At 39.3% G+C, this 24,491-nt stretch overlaps 1 protein-coding gene across 4 annotated transcripts; it reads left to right on the forward strand.

The window, feature by feature from the left end:
- The first annotated feature begins 10,841 nt into the window (after window positions 1-10,841).
- On the forward strand, window positions 10,842-24,134 carry ZFP62 (ZFP62 zinc finger protein). Of its 4 annotated transcripts, none has more exons than XM_058283693.2 (3): window positions 10,963-11,139; window positions 12,521-12,588; window positions 20,299-24,134. In XM_058283693.2, exon 3 carries the CDS (start codon window positions 20,313-20,315, stop codon window positions 23,010-23,012), a length of 2,700 nt encoding a protein of 899 aa, XP_058139676.1. In that variant the 5' UTR covers window positions 10,963-11,139; window positions 12,521-12,588; window positions 20,299-20,312; the 3' UTR covers window positions 23,013-24,134. The 4 variants fall into 4 exon arrangements, with proteins under 4 accessions (XP_004447795.2, XP_058139676.1, XP_058139684.1 ...); XM_058283701.2 differs by having other exon boundaries at window positions 11,031-11,139; window positions 12,525-12,588; XM_004447738.5 differs by lacking the exon at window positions 12,521-12,588 and having other exon boundaries at window positions 10,842-11,139.
- Window positions 24,135-24,491: the final 357 nt, after the last annotated feature.

Genomic DNA, 24,491 nt, shown 5'->3' on the forward strand with positions numbered 1-24,491 from the left:
TAAAATTGCAAAAAAAACTTGAGACTTGTTTTGTGGTCCAACGTGGTCTATCCTGTAGAATGGTCTATATACATTTGAGAAGAATTATATCTTGCTGCTTTGGGGAGCATTGTTCTGTTTATGTTTGTTAGGTCTAGTTCATTTTTCATATTCAATTTCTCTGTTTCCTTATTGACCTCTTGTCTAGATGTTCTGTCTATTGATGTCAGTAGTGTACTGAAGTATCCAACTATTGTTGTAGAGGTGTCTATTTCTCCCTTCAGTTTTGCTAGTGTTTGTGTCATATATTTTGGCACATGTGATTAGGGGTATAAATATTTATGACTTACTTTTTTTTTGGTTGGATGCCCCTTTTATTAATATATAGTATCCTTCTTTGTCTCATTAACAATTTGTGACTTAAAGTCTATTTTGTCTCATGTTAGTATACTTACCACAGCTATTTTTTTTGGTTACTATTGTATGGAGTGTATTTTTCCAACCTTTCGTTTTCAACCTTATTTGTGTCTTTGAGTCTAAGATGAGTCTCTTCTAAACAACATATAGTTGGATCATGCTTTTTAAAATCTGTTCTGCCAATCTGTGACTTTTGATTAGTTTAATCCAGCTAAATTCAGTGTCATTAATGTAAAGGCTGCACTTATTTCAACCATTTTGTTCTTTGGTTTTTATGTCATTTTTTTTTTTTGTCTCTTTCTTCCTTTATTGCAACCTTATTTTCTGTAGAGTCAATCTTTTGTGATATATCTGATGCCTTTTTCATTTCTCTTTCTGTATATATTTTTTTGAAGATTTATTTTTTATTTCTCCCCCCACTCCATTCCCCCCATTGCTGTGTCCATTCACTGTGTGTTCTTCTGTGTCTGCTTGTATTCTCATTAGGCAACTCCAGGAACCAATCCTGGGAACTTCTGGAGTGAGAGAGAGGTGATCACTTTCTTGTGCCACCTCATTTCTCTGTTCTACATCTTATTTTCTCTCCTTTCTGTCTCTTGTTGTGTCATCTTGCTGTGCCAGCTCTATGCACCTGCTGGCACTCCTGTGCAAAGCAGCTTTCCTGTGTGGGGCAGTATTTCCACTCAGGGTGGCACTCCTGTGTGCAGCTGCATTCCCGTGTGGGCCAGCACTCTGCATAGGCCAGCTTGCCACATGGGCCAGCTTGCCCTCACCAGGAGGCCCTAGGCATCAAACCTTGGACCTCCTATATGGTAAACAGTTGCCCAATTGGTTGAGCCATCTCCCTCTTTCTATATATTTTAATACTTTCTTTGTGGTTACCCTGGAGTTTATATTACACAACCTACATCTATAACCTACTAATTTGAAAAGATAACAACTTAGCTTCAATAGCATGCATGTTCTTTTCTCACATATTCTTCTGTTTCCCCTCTTTATGTTGTTTAATCCACTTCACCACTTTGTATTTTGCACATCCATTATCAGGATTTATGCCTTTTTCTTCGATTGCATTCTGACTCTTATAGGAATTAAAAAGTAGGGTTGTGTATTGGGGATACAGTATTATTGGATTTTGGATTTATGCTTTTAGTTACCCTTACTGATTATCTTCACTTCTTCTCACTATTCCAAGCCACTCTCTCTTTTTCTTTCAATCTGCAGAGCTCCTTTAGGAATTCTTGTAGGGCAGGTCTTTTGTTGATTAACTCTCAGTTTCTGTTTATTTGTTAATATTTTAAACTCCCTTATGTTTGGAGGACAGTATTGTCAGATAAAGAGTTTGGGCTGGCAGTTTTCCTCTTTTAGTACCTTAAATACATATTCTGCTGCCTTCTCACCTCCATTTGAAATTGGCATATTCTTATTGAGGATCCCTTGTATATGATGGAATCACTTTTCTCTTGATGCTTTCAGAATTTTCCCTTTATCTTTGGTATTTGACATTCTCATTTATTCTGCTCAGAGAACATTATGCTTCTTAGATATGTATTTTTATGTCTTTCATAGGAGTTGGGAAATTTTTGGCTATTATTTCTTCAATTAGTCTTTCTGCCCATTTTCCTTTCTCTTCTTTTTCTGGAATACCCATAAGAGATATGTTTGTGTATTTTGTGCTGTCACACAAAACCCCGAGGCACTGACTAATTTTTTTCTCTTCTTTTCTCCATCTGTTTCTCTGACTATATAACTTTCATTGTCCTGTCTTCAAGTTCATTGATTTTTTTCTTCTGCCTCTTCAAATCTGCTGTTGTATACCTTTAGTGTATTTTCAGTATCTACTAATGTACCTTTCATCCCCATAAGTTGTTTTGTTTCTTTTTGCACAGTCTCTTTTATCTCTTTATGCATTTTTCCTTCACTTTTTTTAAGCAAATTATTATTTTTTTTGGGGGGGGGGGGGAGTCCTGGAGATTGAACCAGGACCCTGAACATGCAAAGCGAGTGCTCAAATACTGAACTATAACCACTCTGGAGCTCATACTTTAAAATTTATTTAGGATATTTGTTTGAACTTCTTTGATTAGTTATTCTAAATTTTGTGTCTTTGCTCTGAGCCATATCTTCCTGTTTCTTAGTATGGCTTGTAATTTTTTGCTGATGTATAGGCATCTGATTATCTTGATGAGTTAATTCTAAAAGACAGTTCTCCCTCTTGTCTAGGGTTTTATTTTTGATTGTCTCTGTATTAAGGCTCTTCTTTGATGCTTGTTCCAACTTAATCTAGAACTTTAGAATAGCCTGTGTTTAACTGATCAGATTTTCTCAGCTCTTCTTAATCTGATTCTTTTCCTGGATATGCAGTCCAGTTTTTAAAATTGTACTTTTTTTGTGCAGTTGTTTCACCTCCAGGAGAAATCTTCATTTCTTTTGTTTCTTCTCCAGGAATCTTGATCTGTTCTGTTTATTTTTGTGCCGAATTTTCTCCCCAGCTCGTATGATTTGTTTAAGTTCTCTCCCTCACTCAGTATTCCATTTTTCTTATAGTTCCCATTTCAGGGACTCTCCTATGTTACTGTAGTTCAGTTTAACCTCCCACCCCACCTTTTCTTCCTCCTGTTTCTTCCATGTAAGAATATCCTGCCCTGTGCAGCCAGATGGGGTCAATCAAGAAAGGTGGGTCACTCCAGAAAAGTCCATTTTGCATTTAGGTGGCCCAACCATCAGAAACTGGATTGAGTGAGTATTGCCAACCTTTCTACTGTGGTGTCTCTCTCTTTTTCTCCTAGGGGCCCTTTTGAAGGCAGCATGCAGCACTCCTTAGAGGATTGTGTTCTGCCCTAGGCCTCTGCTGACTTGGGTCCGTGTGCCTGAATATGCATGAGGTTCTAACTCCTTGCTGTGAATGGCTCTATAGTCTGCCCACGGTGGGAGAGACCCAAGCCTGTGTCTCTGAGCAACTCCCATGCTGCACAGGATCCAGTGAAGGGGAGGGGATTCAAGCAAACGAGCAAGTCCAGAATGGGAATTTCCTGTTTTTCTCTCCTTTTTGATCCAGCATTTCTCCAGTCCCTACAGTCCATCAGCATTCTAAGCAAGTTGAATTTGTCCTTTTATTCACTGAATCTCTGGGGAGGTTTCTTCTGGGAATTTCACTTTCCCTATGACACATTCTTCTATGGCTTTTGAAGCTGTGTTTTCTTGGTGCAGCACTTGCCCAGTTAATGCTTTTCCTATTTTTGAAGGTTACTGTCTTTAAGATTACTCTGCTGCCTTTGCTAAAGGGGGTGGGGTGGGGGTTTTTGAAACAATGGCGACCCTCAGAGTGATTCCCCAGTGATCTGAAGTATCTGATCAAAAGTAGAAACCAGGGAGCAGATATGGCTCAAGTGGTTGAGCACCTGCCTTCCACACTTGGGGTCCTGGGTTTGGTTCCCAGTGCCTCCTGAAAAAACAAAAACAAAACAACAAGGAAAACAAATGAAAAAACCAATGCAGGGAAGCCAATATGGTTCAGTGTTTGAGCACCAGCTTCCCACCTACAAGGTCCCAGATTCAATCCCTGGCCCTGGGTACCTCAAAAAAAAAAAAAAAAAAAAAAAAAAAAAAGCAGAAATCTGTGGCCAGACCACTCTCTCCTAGAGCCTGAAGGACTAAATCTTTATGCCTCACCCTGGTACCAGCAAGCTACACCAGGTGCCTGAGCTCCAGTTCCCACTGCTTCCCACCAGGACCCTGGGGTAGGAGGATTATAGCCACTGGAAGATGAAACTCACTGGTATTTACAGCAATTTACCAGCTTCTTCCTCCCACCTCCCCTGGACACTGCACAGTGTTCCACTAGACTATGGAGTTTCAAAATGGTTGATTCAGACATTTTCTGCCAGTTCATGAGTTGTTTTGTTACTCTTTGGTAGAGGGACGAATTCCTGGAGCTTCCTAATCTGCCATCTTCCCACAATCCTCCAATATTAGTGGTTTCCAGTGTCAACTTTGAGGGATATTTTTATGCACATACACAAATATGTACATTCTTTTTGCCCTTTCTTACAAAAAAATTTAGCATAGTATTCCCACTGATTTGCACCTTTATTTACTTAATATGCATCTTAGAGATTTTCCCGTACCATTTCACAGAGTTCCCTCTCTTTTTTACAGCTGTATAGTATTCCATTGAGTGGATGTACAGTATCTTATTTAACCACTTCCCTACTCTGGACTTTCAGGTTTTCTCCAATCTTTTACTTCTTTTTTTTTTTTTTGATGTATTTATTGATTGACAATTTGGTTTTATTATATTTGTGGGCCTATTAATCTTTTACTTTAAAAAATATATATGAAGTGAATAATCTTTTCTTATGCCGTGTCATTAATGTGTGACTATACCAGCATGGTGAATTTCTACAGGGTAATTGCTGTGTCAAAGGGTAGTAAGTGTTGACTGATAATGTCAAGAGCCCTTCCTAGAGTTTGGGTCAGTCTTTGCTCCCATCAGGGTAGGAGAGGGTTTTTTCCTGTTTTCACAACAGTGCATCAGATTTTTCAATCTTTGCCAGTGTGATAGGAGATCAATGGTATCTCCATGTTTAGGTTTGCATTTTTCATTATGAGGTATTTACTTTTCTGTGAACCTATTTTTTTTTTTTTTTAGTCAAGTTTTTGATCTTAGTTTTGGAAGAGCTCTTTTTGTATTAGAGAACTTTGCCCTTTGTGATATTAGATGCAAATTATTTTTCGTTTAGTCATTTAACTTTATATGACCTGTGATTTTGCCACATAGAAATATTTTTTAAAACATGTAGAAATATTTTACACTTTCACGGCTTCTGGATTTTGTGTTATAGCTAAGAAAATGTGATCAAAGAAATCTCCTGTTTTGTTTTTCTACTACTTTTATGGAGGTGGTGGCAGCGTCAGGGATGGTGGTGATAGTTTGTGTTTTACATTTAAACCTTTGATATATTTTGAGTTCATCCTAGTATAAGAACTGAGCATTGAATCTAACTTTATTTTTCCTAATGCCTCCCAGGTGTCCCTACACCATTTTCCCCCACTGATTTTAAAGCTACCTTTATCAGGTACTAAATACCTAATGACTATTTAGGTCTATTTTTGGACTTGCTCTTCATGTTCCAGAATTAAACTGGCTTAATTATTAATATGTTTTAATAGTATTTCCCCATCACTCATATTATTTTTCAGAAATATTCTGGCTAGAATCCAGCAACAGCCTGTCCATTTCCCATATGAACTTTAGAAGTATTTGTGTTTCCAAAGACGATTCTGTTGCTATTTTTACTATTGTTAGTCATGAATTACCATCATTCTGAAGCTGAGTCTTTCCATCCATGTGAATCGTGCATCCAAAAACCTTTTCATATGTTTAGGTCATTTTTTGTGCCTTCAGAAGCATTCTAAATTTTCTTCACATAGGTCTTGCACGTTTTATTTATTTTTTAAAAAGATTTATTTATCCCCACCCCCCACCAAGTTTTTGCACTCGCCGTGTGCTGTGCCCAATTGTTATGTGTTCTGTGTCTGCTCATCTTTTCTTCTTCTCTTTAAGAGGCACCAGAACCAATTCTGGGACCTTTGATGTGGGAAAGAGGTACTCAATCACTTGACCCACCACATCTCCTGGGTTTGCTGCATCTCCCATCGTCCCTCCTGTGTGTCTCCTTTGATGCGTCACCTTGCTGCACCAGCCCTCTGCACACATGGGCCAGGAGCCCCTCTGAACATGCAGCCCAGCTCATTTTCACCAGGAGTCCCCAGGAACTGTACGTGGGACCCCCTATATGGTAAACGGGAGCCCAAGCACTCAAGCCACATCCACTTCCCTACACACGTTCTATTAATTCCTGGGTTTTTTGTCTTTTGTTTGTTTTTATTGTAAATGTGGGCTTTCCTTTCATTATTCTCATTGTTTGCAGTTTGCATATAAGTAAACTATTGGTTTCTGTATGTTAATTTTGATTCCACACACCTTACTGAATTCTTTCAGTTTTTATTCTAGTTTTTCAAGTTGATTTTTCTGGGGCTTTCCAGGAATAAAATCCTATTATCTGTAAAAAGGACAATTTTACCCTTTGCTCTCCAATGTTTACATTCTGATCTCTTTTTTTCTTATCCAGCTGCAATGGTAAATAATGGTAGTGATGAATGACATCCTTGTCTGGTTCTTCACTATGACTGCTTCTAATGTTTCCCCATAAAGCCTATTAGTGCTTATAATTCCCCATTGCTCTTAAATTTAAGATTCTTAAATATTTTTTATCTTTTGATGCAGTAATTCCTCTTCTAGTAAATCATTCCAAGGAAATAATCTTAAACACAGAAAAAGCTTTGTGCACACTACTATTTATTACAGCACTGATTCCAAAAAAACATTTAACTGGAAAGAACCTCAGTGATCAACAACATAAGAATGGTTAAGGAGATTATGGTTCAATGGAATATCACAAAGTATCAACATGGAAAATACTAATGAATAATGTAACATTTGTTAAAAAAAAAGCTATATAAAAATAGCTGATACAGTACGAATAAAACCACCTGAAAAAATCCAAATTGATAGAAAAGTTTACTGAGTGATAGAAAACAGGATCACAACTATTTTTTCTAATTCCTTTTCTTTGTTTTCCAAATTTAACATGATGAGCTGATATAATACTATAGTAAGAGGGAGACTCTTATTTTAAAATAAATTCATGACCAAATTCAATGGCAAAAAGTGGAATTGGAATTAAAATGCTAGGGCACAACTCAACATTAATTTGTCGTTCAAGGGGAAGCAGATGAGCTCAAAGCAAGGGCAAACTCAGCATCTTATCAGCACCTATTGGCCGTCTAGAAACATGCCATGTATGTGATTTTTAATTTTCCAGTAGCCACATTAGAGTAAAACAAAATAGATGAAATTCATTTTAATATTTTATTTAACCCAATACAGCCAAAATATTGTCATTCCAACATGTAATGAACATAAAAATTATTAATAAGATACTTTCTTTTTTTTTCTACTAAATATTAGAATTCTGATGTGGATTTTAGATTTACAGCATATCTCAACTCAGACTAACTAGATTTTAGGTGCTTAAGAGACATATGTGAAAAGTTGCTGCCCTATTGAAAAGCACAGGACTAGACACTCTGCTCTCATCTGTAGGTGTCTCAGAGAATTGTGTTGAAAAAGGCATGTGTGTGTGTGTGCTTATGTGTGTGTACACAAAGCCTAATACAAGGTGCCTGCAAGTATGCAAGTATAACAAGGCTCAGGGAGGAAAAACCATCCATCCAAAATTAATCCACCTGAATTAAGATTATTTCCTTGAGTTTAGCAATAATTCTACCCACACACATACACACTACCTTTCATTGTTACCTTTCCCTATCTGGACATAAATATTTTTCTCCCATGATTCCTAAATGGAAAAACCCAGTCTTGCCCTCCTATGGGCGGTTGGAAGGTCTAAGCACACTGGACTTCAACCTGGGGCGTGACTCTTCCTGGAGAGGGTCAAGGAAGGGATGTTCCATCCAATAAGCCATTAGCCACATCTGGCTATTTAAATTAAATGCTATTAAGCATTCAGTTTCTCAGTTGCACTAGCCACATTTCAAGTGCTCATTAGCTTGATGTGCCTATGTGGCTATCATCTGGGGCAGCTCTAGGGGAATCTCTGCAATCCTCAGCTCCTGCGGGTACACTAGCCTAAAACTGCAGGACCTAAGCAGGGCCCAGGACATCCTTTTGCCCAGTTGCCATGCCCGCTTGCCACTTTGCACTGGTGCAGACTCCCTCAGACTTGCCGGCAGCCCCCAACGTGGTCAAGGAATCATTGCTACAACACAACTCTTTCTGTTCCCTTACTTACCTATGCGAACAGGGTGTCTCAGCGCCTGCCTCTAAAAATGAAAAAGAGGTGTAGGGTTGATGCCAAAGACATCTCACTCTAGTGATAGGTAAAACTGTGCAACTACTATGCATAACTTGAACTGTTAGAAAACCCATCTTATGCTCCCAAAATCCTTTGACTTTTTTAGTCTAAGAATGGATAGTAAAAATTTGTAGTATGTTTACATACTTTTGCTAAAAATCCAGAAATATAATACTTGAGAAAAAATACTGTAAAATTCTAGTTTTGTTATGGATAAGTGTGCTAGAGTGAACAAAAAAACTTAAAAACATTGAAATTTATTAAGCAAAATAAGGAAATACATAAATACTTTGACATTAGGATAAAATTCCATAAGGCGGGTATACCCTGAAAATATTTTCAGTAAGGGTACAAATCCTGTGAGGGACACATAATAAGTTCAAGGGAAAAACCCGAAAAGATGTAAAATTTCCAAGTGTTAGAGTGGATGACAGTGACGCAGGCCAGTAAGATAGGAAATTAATAGAGGGATCTGGAATCTGGCAAAGAATCCAGGTGGACATCAGTAACCTCCAAGATGGCTGCTGGAAGACCCACACCCTCAGGATTCTACTATCCAGAACAAAGACTTCCTCTGGACGCAAAAAAAAGAAAAACAAACAAAAAAACAAAAACAACAACAATAAAAAAAAACAGATGTTCCCTAGGGACTTTATCATTGGATCCTCACTAAGGGATTGAAGAGTGCAGTAATCAACCAAAAAAGCAAACAGTTGGAACCCCTCCCCTACCATTAGCAAAGGGGTGGAATAATTAATAGTTTATAAAGCAAACCTCCAGGCCTGAGCACTCTCTTGCCCTACTCTCTTGCCTTTGGACTAGTCCCTGCCGTCTGTGCCCCTCTCGCCATTTTTCCTTCTGCCATGTGGCCATGATGTGGGCTATGGGTGGAAAGCTCTTTGTCTCTTCAGAGATAACTAAGTTGTTTGACTTGTGGGTGTGGAACAGTAAGAGGCTGCAGTCCTGCCCTTAGGGACTGGCAGCGGCTCCAGTCCCAGGAAATGTTTAACAATGCAAGGGCTATAAACTTTAAGTATTTAGAAGAAATGCAAAAACCAAATTCGCTAAAGGCTTATCTAAAATGTCTGGAGTCCATGCTAAAAGCTTACCTAAGATGTGGAAAATATATGCTAATTGAAGCCTGTTGAGAACTGAAACAAAGGGACCATTTGGCCTTTCCTCTCTGTATAAAAGACGTTTGAAAATCTTGTTCCGGGCTCGGGATTCAAACTGAAAGCTCCCGAGTCCGGCCGGCCGTCAATAAACCATTTTTCCTTCTCAAAATCATTCCTGAGTCCTGGCCTCTCTATACTCAAATAATTAAACTTCTCTTAAATTCCACAACAGCCACGCAAGTAGATCTGGGGACTTATAATCTATAATGGGGAATTGTAGTTTGTAAACCAGCCCTCTTTATCCCTTTTCACCCCCTTCCTCTCTACTTGGGACCCCTGCTCTGTTATTTTCTCCCATTTCTCTTCCCTCCCTACCTGAATAAATTACTGACCTAACTTACCCACCGTGCTCTTGAAATTCATTTCTGCAGCATAGCCAAGAACCTCGACAGAATTCGGTAAGACCAGTAGCTATCAAAACGTTGTGGACTTAGATTCCATGAGACACATTTGAGGGAATAAACATATTTGTTTTCAAATGCCAGTATTAATAATATGCCAAAAATCCTATATAGAGCAATTTTTTAAATTAAGATGAAAAAATATATTTTCACGTTAATGTAAAAAAGCACACAAGGGTAGTATTACAGGTTTGCAATAATTAACAAGTTATACCTCAGTTTCCCCTGATATGCATTGGGAGAAAGGTAAACCTCCTCCCCCAGTAAGAGGGCACAGCTCTTTCCCACAGGTTAAACAAAGGAACCCTTAAAGGGAGATAGAGATCTTCACCATTTGCATATCAGAAGGAGAATGACTACGTCCACCAGCGTATCAGAGGGAAACTGAAACCTTCATATTTACACACCGGAGGAAATAAAGAAACCCTTTAAAACCCTACAGATCAAAAGAAACATTTGCTCCTCCAGTATTCCGAGACCATAAACTCCCTAATCATTATCAGGAAAATTTTCACACCTCTAAAGCCTCCTACTGGTCTCTGTACCTCACTCGGACCCTCAACCCCCTCCCACTATCATTCCCCCGCCTAAGAATGTACTGTATAAATTCAAATTCCCCCTTTCCAGGAGTGGGCTGAAGTCTGTTCTTCAGACCCCCTCCGTTTGCAGAGCTTCTCAATAAACTCTGCTTACACTCAATCAGTCTCTGTCCCAATAAGCGCTGTATTTCCTCCAACAGGAAGCTTTTCAATTATTTCAGGACACAGGTTCTGGAGCCTATGCCCGCGAGGAGATGTGGAGAGGGGGCGGGAGTCCGAGGCAAGCTGGGGCCCCTGTGGGTCCGGAGGTCCCCACCTGCTCCAGGCCCTGCTCAGGCCCTGCCCTCCTGCCTGGGAGATGGTACCCGCTCCCGGGGGGTGGGGCTCCGCGTCATTGCCGAGTCGCGAGACCTTCCTCCACCCCCAGGTTCCGCCTGCAGTGCTTACTCGCCACACGCAATAGATTGTAGATGAGGAAAGACCCTCCTCCGCGTAACGTCATCCTTACGTCACAGATCACGTGTCTGAACTGAGGGGTCCGGGAGGGGAGGGGAGGTACCATCGAGTCAGCACGTCGGAGTCCCAGAGAGGACTCGGAAGTATCCCAGGCCGGCGAGGGTTCTTCCGGCCGGGCCGTCCGGGCTTTTGTCCCGCCGGCGGTCGGCCTCCCACGGCGCCGCCTGAGCCAGTACGTGAGTCCGCGGCTGCCCGCTCTTCCGCCCCGTGTCCTCGCCGCCACGCCTTTCCCTTGGATGGGTCCCGGCTGCCCCTTGGGTCCTGGCCGGGGTAGGGGAGGGAAGACCTCGGGACGGCCGAGGGGTGTAGGGCGCGCTCCTGGAACAGACCGGGCTTCCTGTGGGCCCCAACTAGGGCCGTCCCAGCGGGCCCGGGTCGGGTTGGGGCTACCTGGTGTCCGGAGAACGGCCGGTGTCTGGCTCCCGTTGTTCCTCAACTATTCCCTGCTATTCCCTCAGGTCGGAGAGGAACCTTGAAAAATAGCGCTTTAAAATAATCCCCCTGTCGCGCTCCGCCGCAGTTCCAAGTTTGGCCCCAGGATTTGAGAGTGAAATATGTTTGAGGGACCTCTCGGGGTAATCTAATTCGAACTCCCACCGACCCCCACCCCCCCTTTTTTTTCCTTTGGGGGTAATGGTTAGCGACACCTGCTGCAGGTGTGGACAAGTCCAGGAGAGGCGCTTCTTGGCCCTCGTCCTTGGGTCGCCTCGCCTGTAGACTTGACAGGGGTTTCCCCGGAAGAGGCGGCCCTCAGGCTGAGGAGTTAACTAGTTAAAGGGAAGGTGGAGGAGGCTCTAGAACCCGAGAGCAGCCTGCAGAAACCTTGGTGTGGAGAGGTGGGAAGATGAATGGGGAGTGCCAAAACTGGGTGTGCTGCTGTAAGACGTTTGGACTAGGTGGCCATCAGAAGTATTTTCTTTTGGAAAGGACGAGGCTTTTTCCCTCCTTGTTTTTTTGAATATGTAGTACATTCATAAGGTTTAGCTATTAAGCCTTATATAAAAAGTATATGTAAGTATATACTGTATATAGTATAAAAAGCTGTCAGTGAAGAGGCTCCCTCCCACTCTGCTCAGCCATCTTCCTAGGCCCCACCCCTTTAACAAACCACTTGTTTTTACTTTTAGTTAATGTATACATCCAGGGTTTCTAAGCAAATACTGGCAAATATGATTGTAGTTAGTCCCCCTTTTTTCACACAGGTGGTAAAGTCCTCTACACTTTATCATAGATGTGTCAGAAAAATACACATCTGAATTGTTTCTAATTTTTTGTTAACTTCAAACAGTGGTGCACTTGATGATGTGATTTTAGGGCCTATCTGAACGAGGGTTTTAAAAGAAGGAGCTAAACAATCGAAGTAATTTTTCTTTTACATTAACTCAGCTAGTTATTGACAGATTGTTAAATATTCCAAATAAGTATCAAATAACTCATGTAGAATGTTTAAAGAACAAATAAACCTATATTAGCATTTCTCTCCTAAGAATTGCTTATAATGCTTAATTTTACACTAGCTTCATAGACTAATTTTATAAATAACTCTCTTCAAGCCAGTTCCCACCTCTTCAGTTTCGGAAATTTCTCAGCCTTCCTTTCAGAATATCTTCTCCACTATCAGGTATGAGGAATGTTTACTTCATTTTTTACTTTAAAGAAAACTCACGTTTATCCCTATGTCTACCTTTAAGCAGTAGAAGCAACTCATGTTAGCCATTTACATTTGTAATATTCATAAATTAAGTGCAGTGGTAACTAAAGCACAAATTATATTCCCTTTCTTCCTTCTCTTACTTACTCCTTAGTCCCATTTTTCATTGTCTTACTCTCTCCCTTCCTATGTATTCTTTCTTCTGAGTCACTGATTTTTTGTTATTACATTCCCCCTGTTTTCTTCTTTCTCTGGTCATCTCCAAGTCAAATACAGCATCCAAGAACTCAAGGTACAGAATTGACACTTGAGATAGTAGATTGACTTGCAGAATATAGTCGATGTTCTGAAAATTCAACGTAAATGCGGATTTGTTGTACTAAACAGTAGTCTGCTGTTAATAGCTGTAAAATTTTCAGCCAGATTGCACCATAATTCCTTTCTTAGGACTTGTCTGGATTTTTGAGATATTTGAGAAGTTTCTCCTGATTCTCCAGAACTGGGACAGCAGGTATTAGGGGCAAGGTCTTACTATGTGCCAGGTGCTTTTCTAGGTTGTTAGTTTTTTTTCTGTCAGATCTCCTACTAGTCTGTAAACTCTGAGGGCAGGGTCTTGTCATACCCATCTCTGCATCTCTAGGAGAAGCTAGGTACCTGGAGAAAAAGCAGCATATGGGTCATATGCTTAAGTTAAGCATTAAGTTCTTTGGGCAACATTCAGCCTCAGAGATAACTTGAGATACTAGAATGCATCTTTAATACTGTGTTTAAGGGTATCTTAATATTTAGTTACATTCCCTTGATTGTCTCTATATTTTGGCAGCTTTAAAAAAGCAGAATTGGCTTTATAATTCTTAGTACTTTTCTTCCAGTGTTTTGGACTTATTAGTATTGGTTAATATTAATTTCATTTCAAATCATCTATTTTCAATGAAGATGCACATTTATATTGATCTGTTTCGATTCCAATCAATAAGAGGACTTGAAATACAATGAGTGATAGGATACTGTGCCCCTACCAAAACAGAGGAGGTTAAGCAGGGCCTGAACAGGGAAATTCTGGATCTCTGGCTAGGTCTGAGAGGCAAGTAGTGAAGTATTTGATTTCATACAGACCTGGTCAACTGGCAGTCAAGGAAACAGGTAATCTCAGAAGACAGGAAGAGGACTAAGAATTAGCCTGTCAGAGTCAGGGGAAAAGGATCCTTCCTGGCCAACAATTAATAAGTTCAGTGGCAGTATGGCCCACTTGGTATCCAGCAATCACTCCATGTGGCCTGGAGTTCAGAGTGTGTGGAAAGCATAGGAAATGAGAGGGCCTTACTAGGTAACATTGGGGAGTTACCAGATGTGCATTTTACAAAACTCCTGACTATTTTGGAGAATTGGATAGGAATAAGAGTGAAGGTAGGGAAACTATTCAATACTTGAGAAGGAAATTTAGGAGGGTTTAAATTAGGCCTTAACAGTAGGATACTGGAGTTGGGAGTCAGGGTAAGGGTGGGGGGAGCTTGAGAAATAGTTAGGCAGTAGAATCAGTTGTGTTTGGATGTGGAAGTTTGAGGGGAACAGAAGAGTCTGCATCTGATTTTGGCAAAGGATAGGACACGGGTGAATATAAGTGTTTGTAATTGACAAGAGGGATCTGGGCCAGAGATGAGGATTTGAGAGACAGCTTGTAGGGGTGGTAGGAACCATACACATAGATGGGGTTGCTTGGGGAGATATGAGTCAGAAGAGAAAGGACTCAAGATGAAACAGGGAACATGAAGACCCTTTTCCCAAAACACAATGTTGAACAGAAGGTAGGATAGCGAAAGCAGTACGTCGAGGGAGAGATATAGTTGAAGAAATTTATAATTTACCCCCTGATACTTTTTTAAACTTTTTATTTGGAAATAATTTCACACATACAGAAAAATTTCAAGAATAAGAATAATAGTAAGAATACCCATATACCCTTTTCTCAGGTTCACCTATATAATAAGATTTTTCTTCATTTGTGCTATCTTATTCTTTCATAAATATTTTCTTTCTAAATCATTTGAGGGTAACTTACATACATCATGGCCCTTTACCCCTAAATACTTCTCTGTGTGTGTATTTCCTAAGAATATTCTTACGTAACTATAGTACATTTGTCAACTTAAGTCAATTTAATGTTGATACTACTTTTTTCTAATCTACCATTTTATTCCAATTTTGTCAATTGACAGATTATTTTTTTATAACAGTTTTTTCCCTCCAGTATGGAGCCTGTTAAGGTCAGGTGTTGAATTTAATGATCAAGTCTTGGTAACCTTCTTTGATCTGAAACATTTCCCTAGCCTTTCTATGCTTTTGAAAACACAGTCCATATGTACAAGCTCCTTCTCACATCCCCCCACCCCCTTTAGTAGAATGTTCATAATTTTGGATTTTCCTGATGTTTCATTGTAATTCAAGTCAGGTCATGCATTCTTATAGGTGAGAATGCATATGGAAGCACATAATGTCCCTCTGCCCCCATTGATGATGTTAATTTAGAATACCTGATTAAAGCACTGTCTTAATTTTCTCCATTGTATAATTATTAATTTTTCTTTAAACTAATCAGCCATCTGTGGGTGACTTATATTTTTTAGTGTGGTAACATATATACAACATAACATTTTCTGTTTTAACCACTTTCAAATATATAATTCAGTGATGTTAATTACATTCACAGTGTTGTGCCATCACCACCATCCATTACCAAAACTTTTTCTTCACTCCAAATAAAAACTGTATACTGTAGGGGGACATTTTAAAACCATGCAGATATCCTACTCCTTGTCAAAATCTCCTAGATATAGAATCCATTGATGATTCTGCCCTGATCCAGTCTTCGAGAGTTATAAATGCTAATTTTTCTAATTCTACTCTTCCCTTCACATTTATCAGCAGGCCCTCACATTCTGTTGTAAACAAGAGGCCTTCCTGTTTGTTTGTGTGTTTAGTGTCTGTGTGGACTCATGAAATCTTATATTTTCAATAGTTTATATTTCATTACTGAGCTTTATTTATGGGACTTAAATTGGGTGTTCAAGCTGGCTCCTGCAGTCATGTGACATACCCCCATCAATTTTTGGAGCATCTCCTTGCTGGCCTGGCAAGATGTCCCAGCTATACGTACCCTGCCCCCAGCCTAGAATCACTCATATCTTGGAGAAGCCCTGATTCCTTTTAGCAGGGAGTGGTAGTAGAAACCCAAAACAGGATGCTAGATGTACTTATTACCATAGAGCTGTTTTTGCTTCTTGACTTTTCAGTGAACAGAGCTAAGGAACATATGCATGTTTACTCACATATGCATATAAATATACATACATGTGAATATCATACCCTCATATATATGCACAAATATGTACATAAAAATATTATAGAAATCACGGATTCACACCAGTAACTCCCAACTCGTCCCTTCAGGATGCTTTTTTGTTTTCCCCTATTCTGTATTTCTGTGTCCCTTCTTTCTCCAAGATAGCCCTGGCTCCTTATAGCAACTCATTTACCCGCTTACTCAGCCCCATAATGCCTCTAAAATTGTTTCAGAATTGGTTTGCCCATCCCACTACATGAAACAAACCTGCTACAAAAAGAGTTGAGAATCTCTTTGCAGTTCTTCTTCTCTTCTTCCCCATCCAACCCCTGAGCCTTTCCAAGGCTGAGGGCATATATTATATAGTCCAAAACTATGTTTCTGAGTTTACCTGACTTAGCTCTTTATTTCTTTTTGTGGTGCTTGAGAGTGTGTGTGTGTGTTTTCCCTTAGAGTCGTTATGGTATTCATGTGAAACACAATTAGGTTCGTTTGTTTCTGGGTTTTTTGTTTATTGTTTTGCTTTTTTTAAAAATAGAATTTTATTGAAGTATCGCATTCATAGATGAACATACATAAACAGCAAGTGTAGAGGAAAAGTTGTGAACTTTTCATTTGTTTCTGTTTGCTTTTCATTTTAATTGTTTTTACCTCTTTCCCATTCTCCTTGGTTAAATTTTATTTTTAGAATATGTAGAACATTATATATGTGCACATATATGTGTCTTTGTGTGTATGTATATATACACACATATAAATATATAGAATTTTGTTAAATATTGGCAAATTCCCCTCAGTAGGCATTGTGCCAAGTTTTATTCCCAGCAGTGAGTGCATGTTTCCCCCAAGTGTCACTGAAAGAATATATAGTCAAGCTTTTGAATATTTGCTGATCTGACAGGTGAGAAATGTTTTTCTTATTTGTATTTCTTTTATGTGCAAAGATGAAAATCATTTCACATGTTTAAGGACCATCTCTTTTTTTTTTTTTGAAGTTCCTATCTTTTATCCATTTTTCTGTAGGATTTTTGTCTGTTTTTCTTCAATTTTTGAACATTGTGTATTAGGGATATTAACCCTTTATATATGATGTATATTACAAACATTTCCCTCTACTTTTGTCATATTTTCCCCTATTTTATTTATGGTGCTTTTTTGTCATATAAGTTAGAAAAAGTTTATATAGTCAAATTTAACAATCCTTTCTTTTATTGTACCTGGGTCATAGTTAGAAAGTTTTGCCGTATAGAGGTACTCACCCATGTTTTCTTATAGTGTTTATATAGTTTCACTTTTAAAATTTAGATCTCTGCTCCATTTAGAGTTTATTGCTACGTATAGTGTGAGGAATTGATCTAGTTTTATCTTTTTCCAAATGGCTTTACAGTCATCTCAACACTATTAAAAAGACCATCTTTGTCTCAATAATTGAAGATACCGTCTTTATCATATATTCAATTTATATTTGTGTTTAGGTCTATTTCTATATTTTCTGTTCCAGTCCATTAAATTCTCTGTCTATTCATAAACCAGTATAAGACTGTTTTAATTATAAAGGCTTTAATATTTGGTGTGACTTTTCTCCCTTATAGCTTTCCCTAGCAATTTTTGTCTATTTATTTTAGGAGAGTTTGTTTTACAGTTGTGGGAACTTAGATGCCTTTCTTGAGGGCTGAGGACCAGTAAAGATTGAGGGACCAAGGCTGAGGGGAAATTTTTTTTTTTTTTTTTTCCTTTTATTTTTTTTTTTTTATTTTATTTTATTTTTTATTTTTTAATTTTTTTTTAATTGACTTTGTAATAATATTACATTAAAAATATATATGTGAGGTCCCATTCAACCCCACCCCCCCCACCCCCCCTCTCCCCCCCCCCCAACAACACTCGTTCCCATCATCCTGACACATCCATTGGATTTGGTAAGTACATCTTTGGGCACCTCTGCACCTCATATACATTGGTTCACATCATGGCCCATACTCTCCTCTATTCCATCATGTAGGCCCTGTGAGGATTTACAATGTCCGGTGATTACCTCTGAAGCACCATCCAGGGCAGCTCCATGTCCCGAAGACGCCTCCACCTCTCATCTCTTCCTGCCTTTCCCCATACCCTTTGTCCATTATGTCCACTTTTCCCAATCCAATGCCACCTCTTCTATGTGGACACTGGTTTGGTTGTGTCCATTGCACCTTTATGTCAAGAGGAGGCTCAGATTCCACCTGGATGCTGGATGCAATCCTCCCATTTTCAGTTGTAATCACTCTAGGCTCCATGGTGTGGTGGTTGTCCTTCTTCACCTCCATCTTAGCTGAGTGTGGTAAGTCCAATAAATCAGATTGTAGGTGCTGGAGTCTGTTGAGGCTCAGGATCTGGCTATCACATTGTCAGTCCAGAGATTCAAATCCCCTAAATATATCTTAAACCCCAACATTAACTGCACCTCCAGCACATTAGCATGAAAGTCTTATGAAGGGAGATCCCATCTGAGTCCAGATTCATCACACATAAACACCATTTCCAAAGAGGGGCCATCTGCCCTGGTAGTTAACCCCATCGGCCATGACCATAAAGGCTGAGGGGAAATTGATGGAGCAGGGTCCTTGTTGTGGTATGGGAGTGGGATTCAGAGCATACATAAAAGATGTGTAGCTGTTGATGATTCTGGAATTTCATTGCCTACCCAGTAGCCATCATCCTTTAGGTGACATAGACTGCTCTGCCCAAAGTAATAAAGGGAGGCATGAAACTAGGACATGCACCATTCCTCAGTGAACTCTGATGACTTATTACATATCACATCATTTTGTGAAGTTCTCTCAGCTAAACCACCTTTTGTTTTAATGTCTGCTGAGGCATGCTTTATTTAATCTTCCTGGTGATACCAGGAGTTAATATCCTTTCCTGTTCTTTAAATTTTAATTTGGAGTATATCGTTCCCATAAACATAAGTTGGATCATGAGTCTGTTTCTTTATACATGACAGAAAGGTGTGTATCTTACTTTTCATTTAGTGCCCCTACTTCCTCCTCACATGTTTGCATATAGAGTTTCTAAGTAGGAGTGGCAGGATTTCAGACTCCTGACTTAAGAGAGTCTAATACCGAAGGTAAAAAGGGGGGATCCAAATTTTAACTATGTCTAGTCACAAATGCCTAAATATCTAAGGCTGGGGGATAACTGGCTTAGAAATGTTTTTTGTTGTTGTTCTTAGGAGTCAGTGGAGTCTGTCAGTGGATGCTGATGGTGTCCCAGTTATGTACAGAGTGCCTTCAAGGGGTGATAGGTGATCAGAAAGTCCCTGCCTAAGCCCTAAAATCAGCTTTGAGAAAGAGCTTACCTTCCCTGAGTCCCCAGGTTCCAACCTCGATCCTGTAATCTGACTTCTCGTCCTTAACAATGAAAATACTATCATAAATAATAAAATAAATAACATATAGACTCATCAAGTGACATGCATTGTTCTAAGTGCTTTCCATATTTTATCTCACTTAATATTCACAACAGCCTTATTGCCCTCATTTTACAGATGAGGAAAAAAAGGTGAAGTAACTTTCTCAAGAGCACATAACTACGTACTTGAATCTAGGCAGTATTACTTCTTTGCTTGATGGCTTATATTTTTGCTTCTAATCTATGATATACTCTAATGTTAGCCTGTTAATAATTATGAGTAAAAGACTTTCTCTGCCATGGTAGTGGGTAGTCTTTCATATAGAATTCCTCCCTTATGATAAGTGGAAACTGCCAACTTTACAGGGTCAGTGTTTTTTTTTTGTTTTTTTTTTTTTGTTTTGGAGGGAAAGTCCAGAAGGCCAAACCAACTCCAGGCAGCCACAGCTTGCTTTTTCATCTCTAATATAATCATCCTCCCATTTGTAACTACCTCTCATGTATACCTACCCAGGTATTGATTTCTCTGCTTCTTTAGTTTTGCCTGTCCTCTGCTTATTGTCTTCCTAACTTTTGCTTACCAGTTAATCTTTCTGTTCTCTTATTCTTCAGATATTTCTTCTACTCTCTTTTTTTTTTTTCCTTAACTGGGTGTCATTGTTCAGAAATCTATCAATATTGCTCCTTGGTTCTGTGCATCATTTAGATTTTAACCTGCTTTCATGCTAAGCTGCTATGGCAAGAATAGAAAAGCTCTTCATTCCATTGAAAATCTAGGGCTCTAGAAATTTTGGCATGTCCACTGCTGTATCTCCAATACATAAAATGTTACCTGTCGCACAGCATGCACTCAATAAATGTTTGCTGAGCAAATGAGTGAATTTTAATATAACTTTTCCATTTTCTTCTAAACAAAGTGAACAGGTATTTTCATTTTCTTGATTTAGTGTCGCATTTGAAGATGAGAGGTACTGAAGATGAGGAATCAACTGAAAAGTATGAAAACTTTGGAAATGCAGAATCTAAGTGGCCCAAAATAGAAGGTCTTCACAAGGATCATATGCAGGAATCTAAGGTTGGTGAAACTTGTGATTGGGATAGCAAGGTAGAGAATCATTTGGAAAAGTCCGAGGGAACAAGAATGAAGGAAGAGAAAAGTGGCATCAGGGAAAAGATTGGCAAAGCCAAGCATATGGCAAATATAAAGACAGAACAGGAAGATGAGGTACCTGAGGAAAGCTTACATCGGAGCTCAAAACATATTACACATGAGATTGTCCATATAGAACAGAAAAGCAGTGAACAAGGCAAATATGTGGAGAACATTAATGGAAACTCTCACCCCAGTCTACCACAGAAAATCAGTGCTATTAAATCACATAAATGTGATGAGTGTGGGAAATCCTTCAAATATAATTCCCGCCTTGTGCAACATAAAATTATGCATACTGGGGAAAAACGCTATGAGTGTGATGACTGTGGAGGAACTTTCCGGAGCAGCTCAAGCCTTCGAGTCCACAAGCGGATCCATACTGGAGAGAAGCCGTATAAGTGTGAGGAATGTGGGAAAGCCTACATGTCCTACTCCAGCCTTATAAACCATAAAAGCACCCATTCTGGGGAGAAGAACTGTAAGTGTGATGAGTGTGGAAAATCCTTCAACTATAGCTCTGTTTTGGACCAACATAAAAGGATTCACACTGGGGAGAAGCCCTACGAATGTGGTGAGTGTGGGAAGGCCTTCAGGAACAGCTCAGGTCTCAGAGTTCACAAAAGGATCCACACAGGGGAGAAGCCCTATGAATGTGACATCTGTGGGAAAACCTTCAGTAATAGTTCTGGCCTTAGGGTCCACAAACGGATTCACACAGGTGAGAAGCCCTATGAATGTGATGAGTGTGGGAAGGCCTTCATTACTTGCAGAACTCTTCTAAACCATAAAAGCATCCACTTTGGAGATAAACCTTATAAATGTGATGAGTGTGAGAAATCTTTTAATTATAGTTCTCTCCTTATTCAGCATAAAGTCATTCACACTGGAGAGAAACCTTATGAATGTGATGAATGTGGGAAGGCCTTCAGGAACAGCTCAGGCCTTATAGTGCATAAAAGGATTCACACGGGAGAGAAACCTTACAAGTGTGATGTCTGTGGCAAAGCCTTCAGCTACAGCTCAGGCCTCGCCGTCCATAAAAGCATTCACCCTGGGAAGAAAGCCCATGAATGCAAGGAGTGTGGAAAATCCTTCAGTTATAACTCTCTTCTTCTTCAACATAGAACCATTCACACTGGAGAGAGACCTTATGTTTGTGATGTGTGTGGGAAAACCTTTAGAAACAATGCAGGCCTCAAAGTCCACAGAAGAATCCATACTGGGGAAAAACCTTATAAATGTGATGTGTGTGGGAAAGCATATATCTCACGCTCTAGCCTTAAAAACCACAAAGGAATACATCTTCGGGAGAAGCCCTATAAATGTAGCTATTGTGAGAAATCCTTCAATTATAGTTCTTCCCTTGAACAACATAAAAGGATTCATACTAGGGAGAAACCCTTTGGATGTGATGAGTGTGGAAAAGCCTTCAGAAATAATTCAGGCCTTAAAGTACATAAACGAATCCACACTGGGGAGAGACCTTACAAATGTGAAGAATGTGGGAAAGCCTACATCTCACTGTCGAGCCTTATAAATCATAAAAGTGTCCACCCTGGGGAGAAGCCCTATAAGTGTGATGACTGTGAGAAAGCCTTCATCACATACCGAACCCTTATAAACCACAAAAAAATTCATCTTGGGGAGAGGCCCTACAAATGTGATGTGTGTGAGAAATCTTATAATTACACTTCACTCCTTTCTCAACACAAAAGGGTCCACACTAGAGAGAAACCCTATGAATGTGACAGGTGTGAGAAGGTCTTCAGAAACAACTCAAGCCTTAAAGTACATAAAAGAATCCATACTGGGGAGAAGCCCTATGAATGTGATGTGTGTGGAAAAGCTTACATCTCCCACTCAAGCCTTATTAACCATAAAAGTACCCACCCTGGCAAGACACCCTATACTTGTGATGAATGTGGAAAAGCTTTTTTCTCAAGCAGAACTCTTATAAGCCATAAAAGAGTCCATCTTGGGGAGAAACCCTTCAAATGTGTTGAGTGTGGGAAATCTTTCAGTTACAGCTCACTGCTTTCTCAACACAAGAGAATCCACACAGGGGAGAAACCTTATATATGTGATAGGTGTGGGAAGGCATTCAGGAACAGCTCTGGCCTCACAGTGCATAAAAGGATCCACACAGGCGAGAAACCCTATGAATGTGATCTGTGTGGGAAGGCATACATCTCACACTCGAGTCTTATCAACCATAAAAGCATCCATCGTGGGAAGCAACCCTATAATTGTGAGTGTGGGAAATCCTTCAATTATAGATCAGTCCTTGACCGACACAAAAGGATCCACACTGGAAAGAAGCCATACAGATGTAATGTATGTGGGAAGGCTTTTAATATCAGATCAAATCTTACCAAACATAAGAGAACACATACCGGAGAAGAATCTTTAAATATGGCAAATATGGGAAATCATAGTATCACATTCCAGTTGAGAACCCTCGAGGGAGGGAATACTCTGGATGGGACCAGGATGAGGACGTCTCTGTAGAAGGTAGAGGTTGCTAAGTCTCAAAGAGTTCAAATGGAAGAAATACCTTATGAATGTAAGAATGTCTGAAGTCCTTATTCATGGCTTATAATTTACACACTGTAAATGAAACCATTGTAGATGACTGAGTAATCTTTTCAGTGTGATTTTAAATCATGGTCAACAAGAAAGGTTCCACAGTATCAAAGTAGTTGAACCCATATGGAATATGAAATAGTTCATATTGGGGATAAAACCTATCAAAGTGATGGAGTGTGAAAAAAATCTTAAGCACAGACATTTTGGACATAAAACGTTAATGAGGAAAGGACTTCAATTAGAGATCACATAATCACACCATCAGAAAGTTTCTATCAGTAAATTCTGTGACTAGAAATGGAAGAAATTTGAGAATAGGTTTGAATCAGTATGTATACTGGTCACTTGAAAAAAAATCCAAGGGCCTCTAATAGGCAAATTCAGGGAGAGACAGGCTTCAGGGAATATAGATGGATCTAATAATGGTGATCATGAAGTTAAACTTGATTTAATTGAATGATTTGGGGGGTTGTGACAAAATTTGGATTTCATTGTAGGAAAAATAGAACAATACAGACTGTTACAAATCTAATAGGAGAGTCACACAAAAGCAAGACAAATTGATTGGAATGTGCTATTGAAATGTTGTAATACACTAGTCGAATCAGTGAAACTTTTTGAAAATTACAAACAACCCCCCCTTCAAATGAATGATTAATGTGTGTGAAAACTTTGGAGGTGGTATTCACACATTATGCTACAATAAAAGGTTCCGTCATCAAGAGGATTTCAGAGCATTCAATAAATGTGGAACACGTCTTCATCGTGAATTCGCACCTTACACAACAGAAAAAATTGATAATTGAGGGATAAGAGGAAATTCGTGTTTCATAAGTAACTCTGTTAAATGTTTGTTTTGGAATGTGTTACTGTAACGATTTCATGCACTACATATGCATACTGTTTGTTGTAAAATGTAATGAATACTTTGTTCAGGGCTCACTTTCTCTGTTACGAAGAACAGGTAGTTGTGGTGAGATAAGGTGGAACTCTACAATAAAGAAATTGTAAACAGGCTGTGGCTTTAGATGGAGCACAAAGAAAGTCTCCTGTGTCAGATTTTTGTGAAGGTAAATTATACCAGATAAAAATCAAGGCAGAAGCGGTGCATCTCACGGGGTAGTAGCTCAGAATTGATGTGAAATTAGGTGGTCCCTCCACCATGAGAAGCACAGAATGGACTTGGAGGGGACCATCCATAAACAATGTAATCCTCGTACTGAGGCTGAACCATAACCCCTGGGATGGGGCAGGCTGTATGAATGTATGAATATTCAGTCACCACATAGAAATAATTTGTCAAGAACAGATAGAATTTAACAAAATATTAACTAGGTAACTCAAAGGGTAAAAAAAGAGACTTCTGAGAGTTAAAGTAACTTGTCCAAGAATACTCTGGGC

Source organism: Dasypus novemcinctus, chromosome 2 (assembly GCF_030445035.2).
Source record: "Dasypus novemcinctus isolate mDasNov1 chromosome 2, mDasNov1.1.hap2, whole genome shotgun sequence".
Lineage (NCBI taxonomy): Eukaryota > Metazoa > Chordata > Mammalia > Cingulata > Dasypodidae > Dasypus > Dasypus novemcinctus.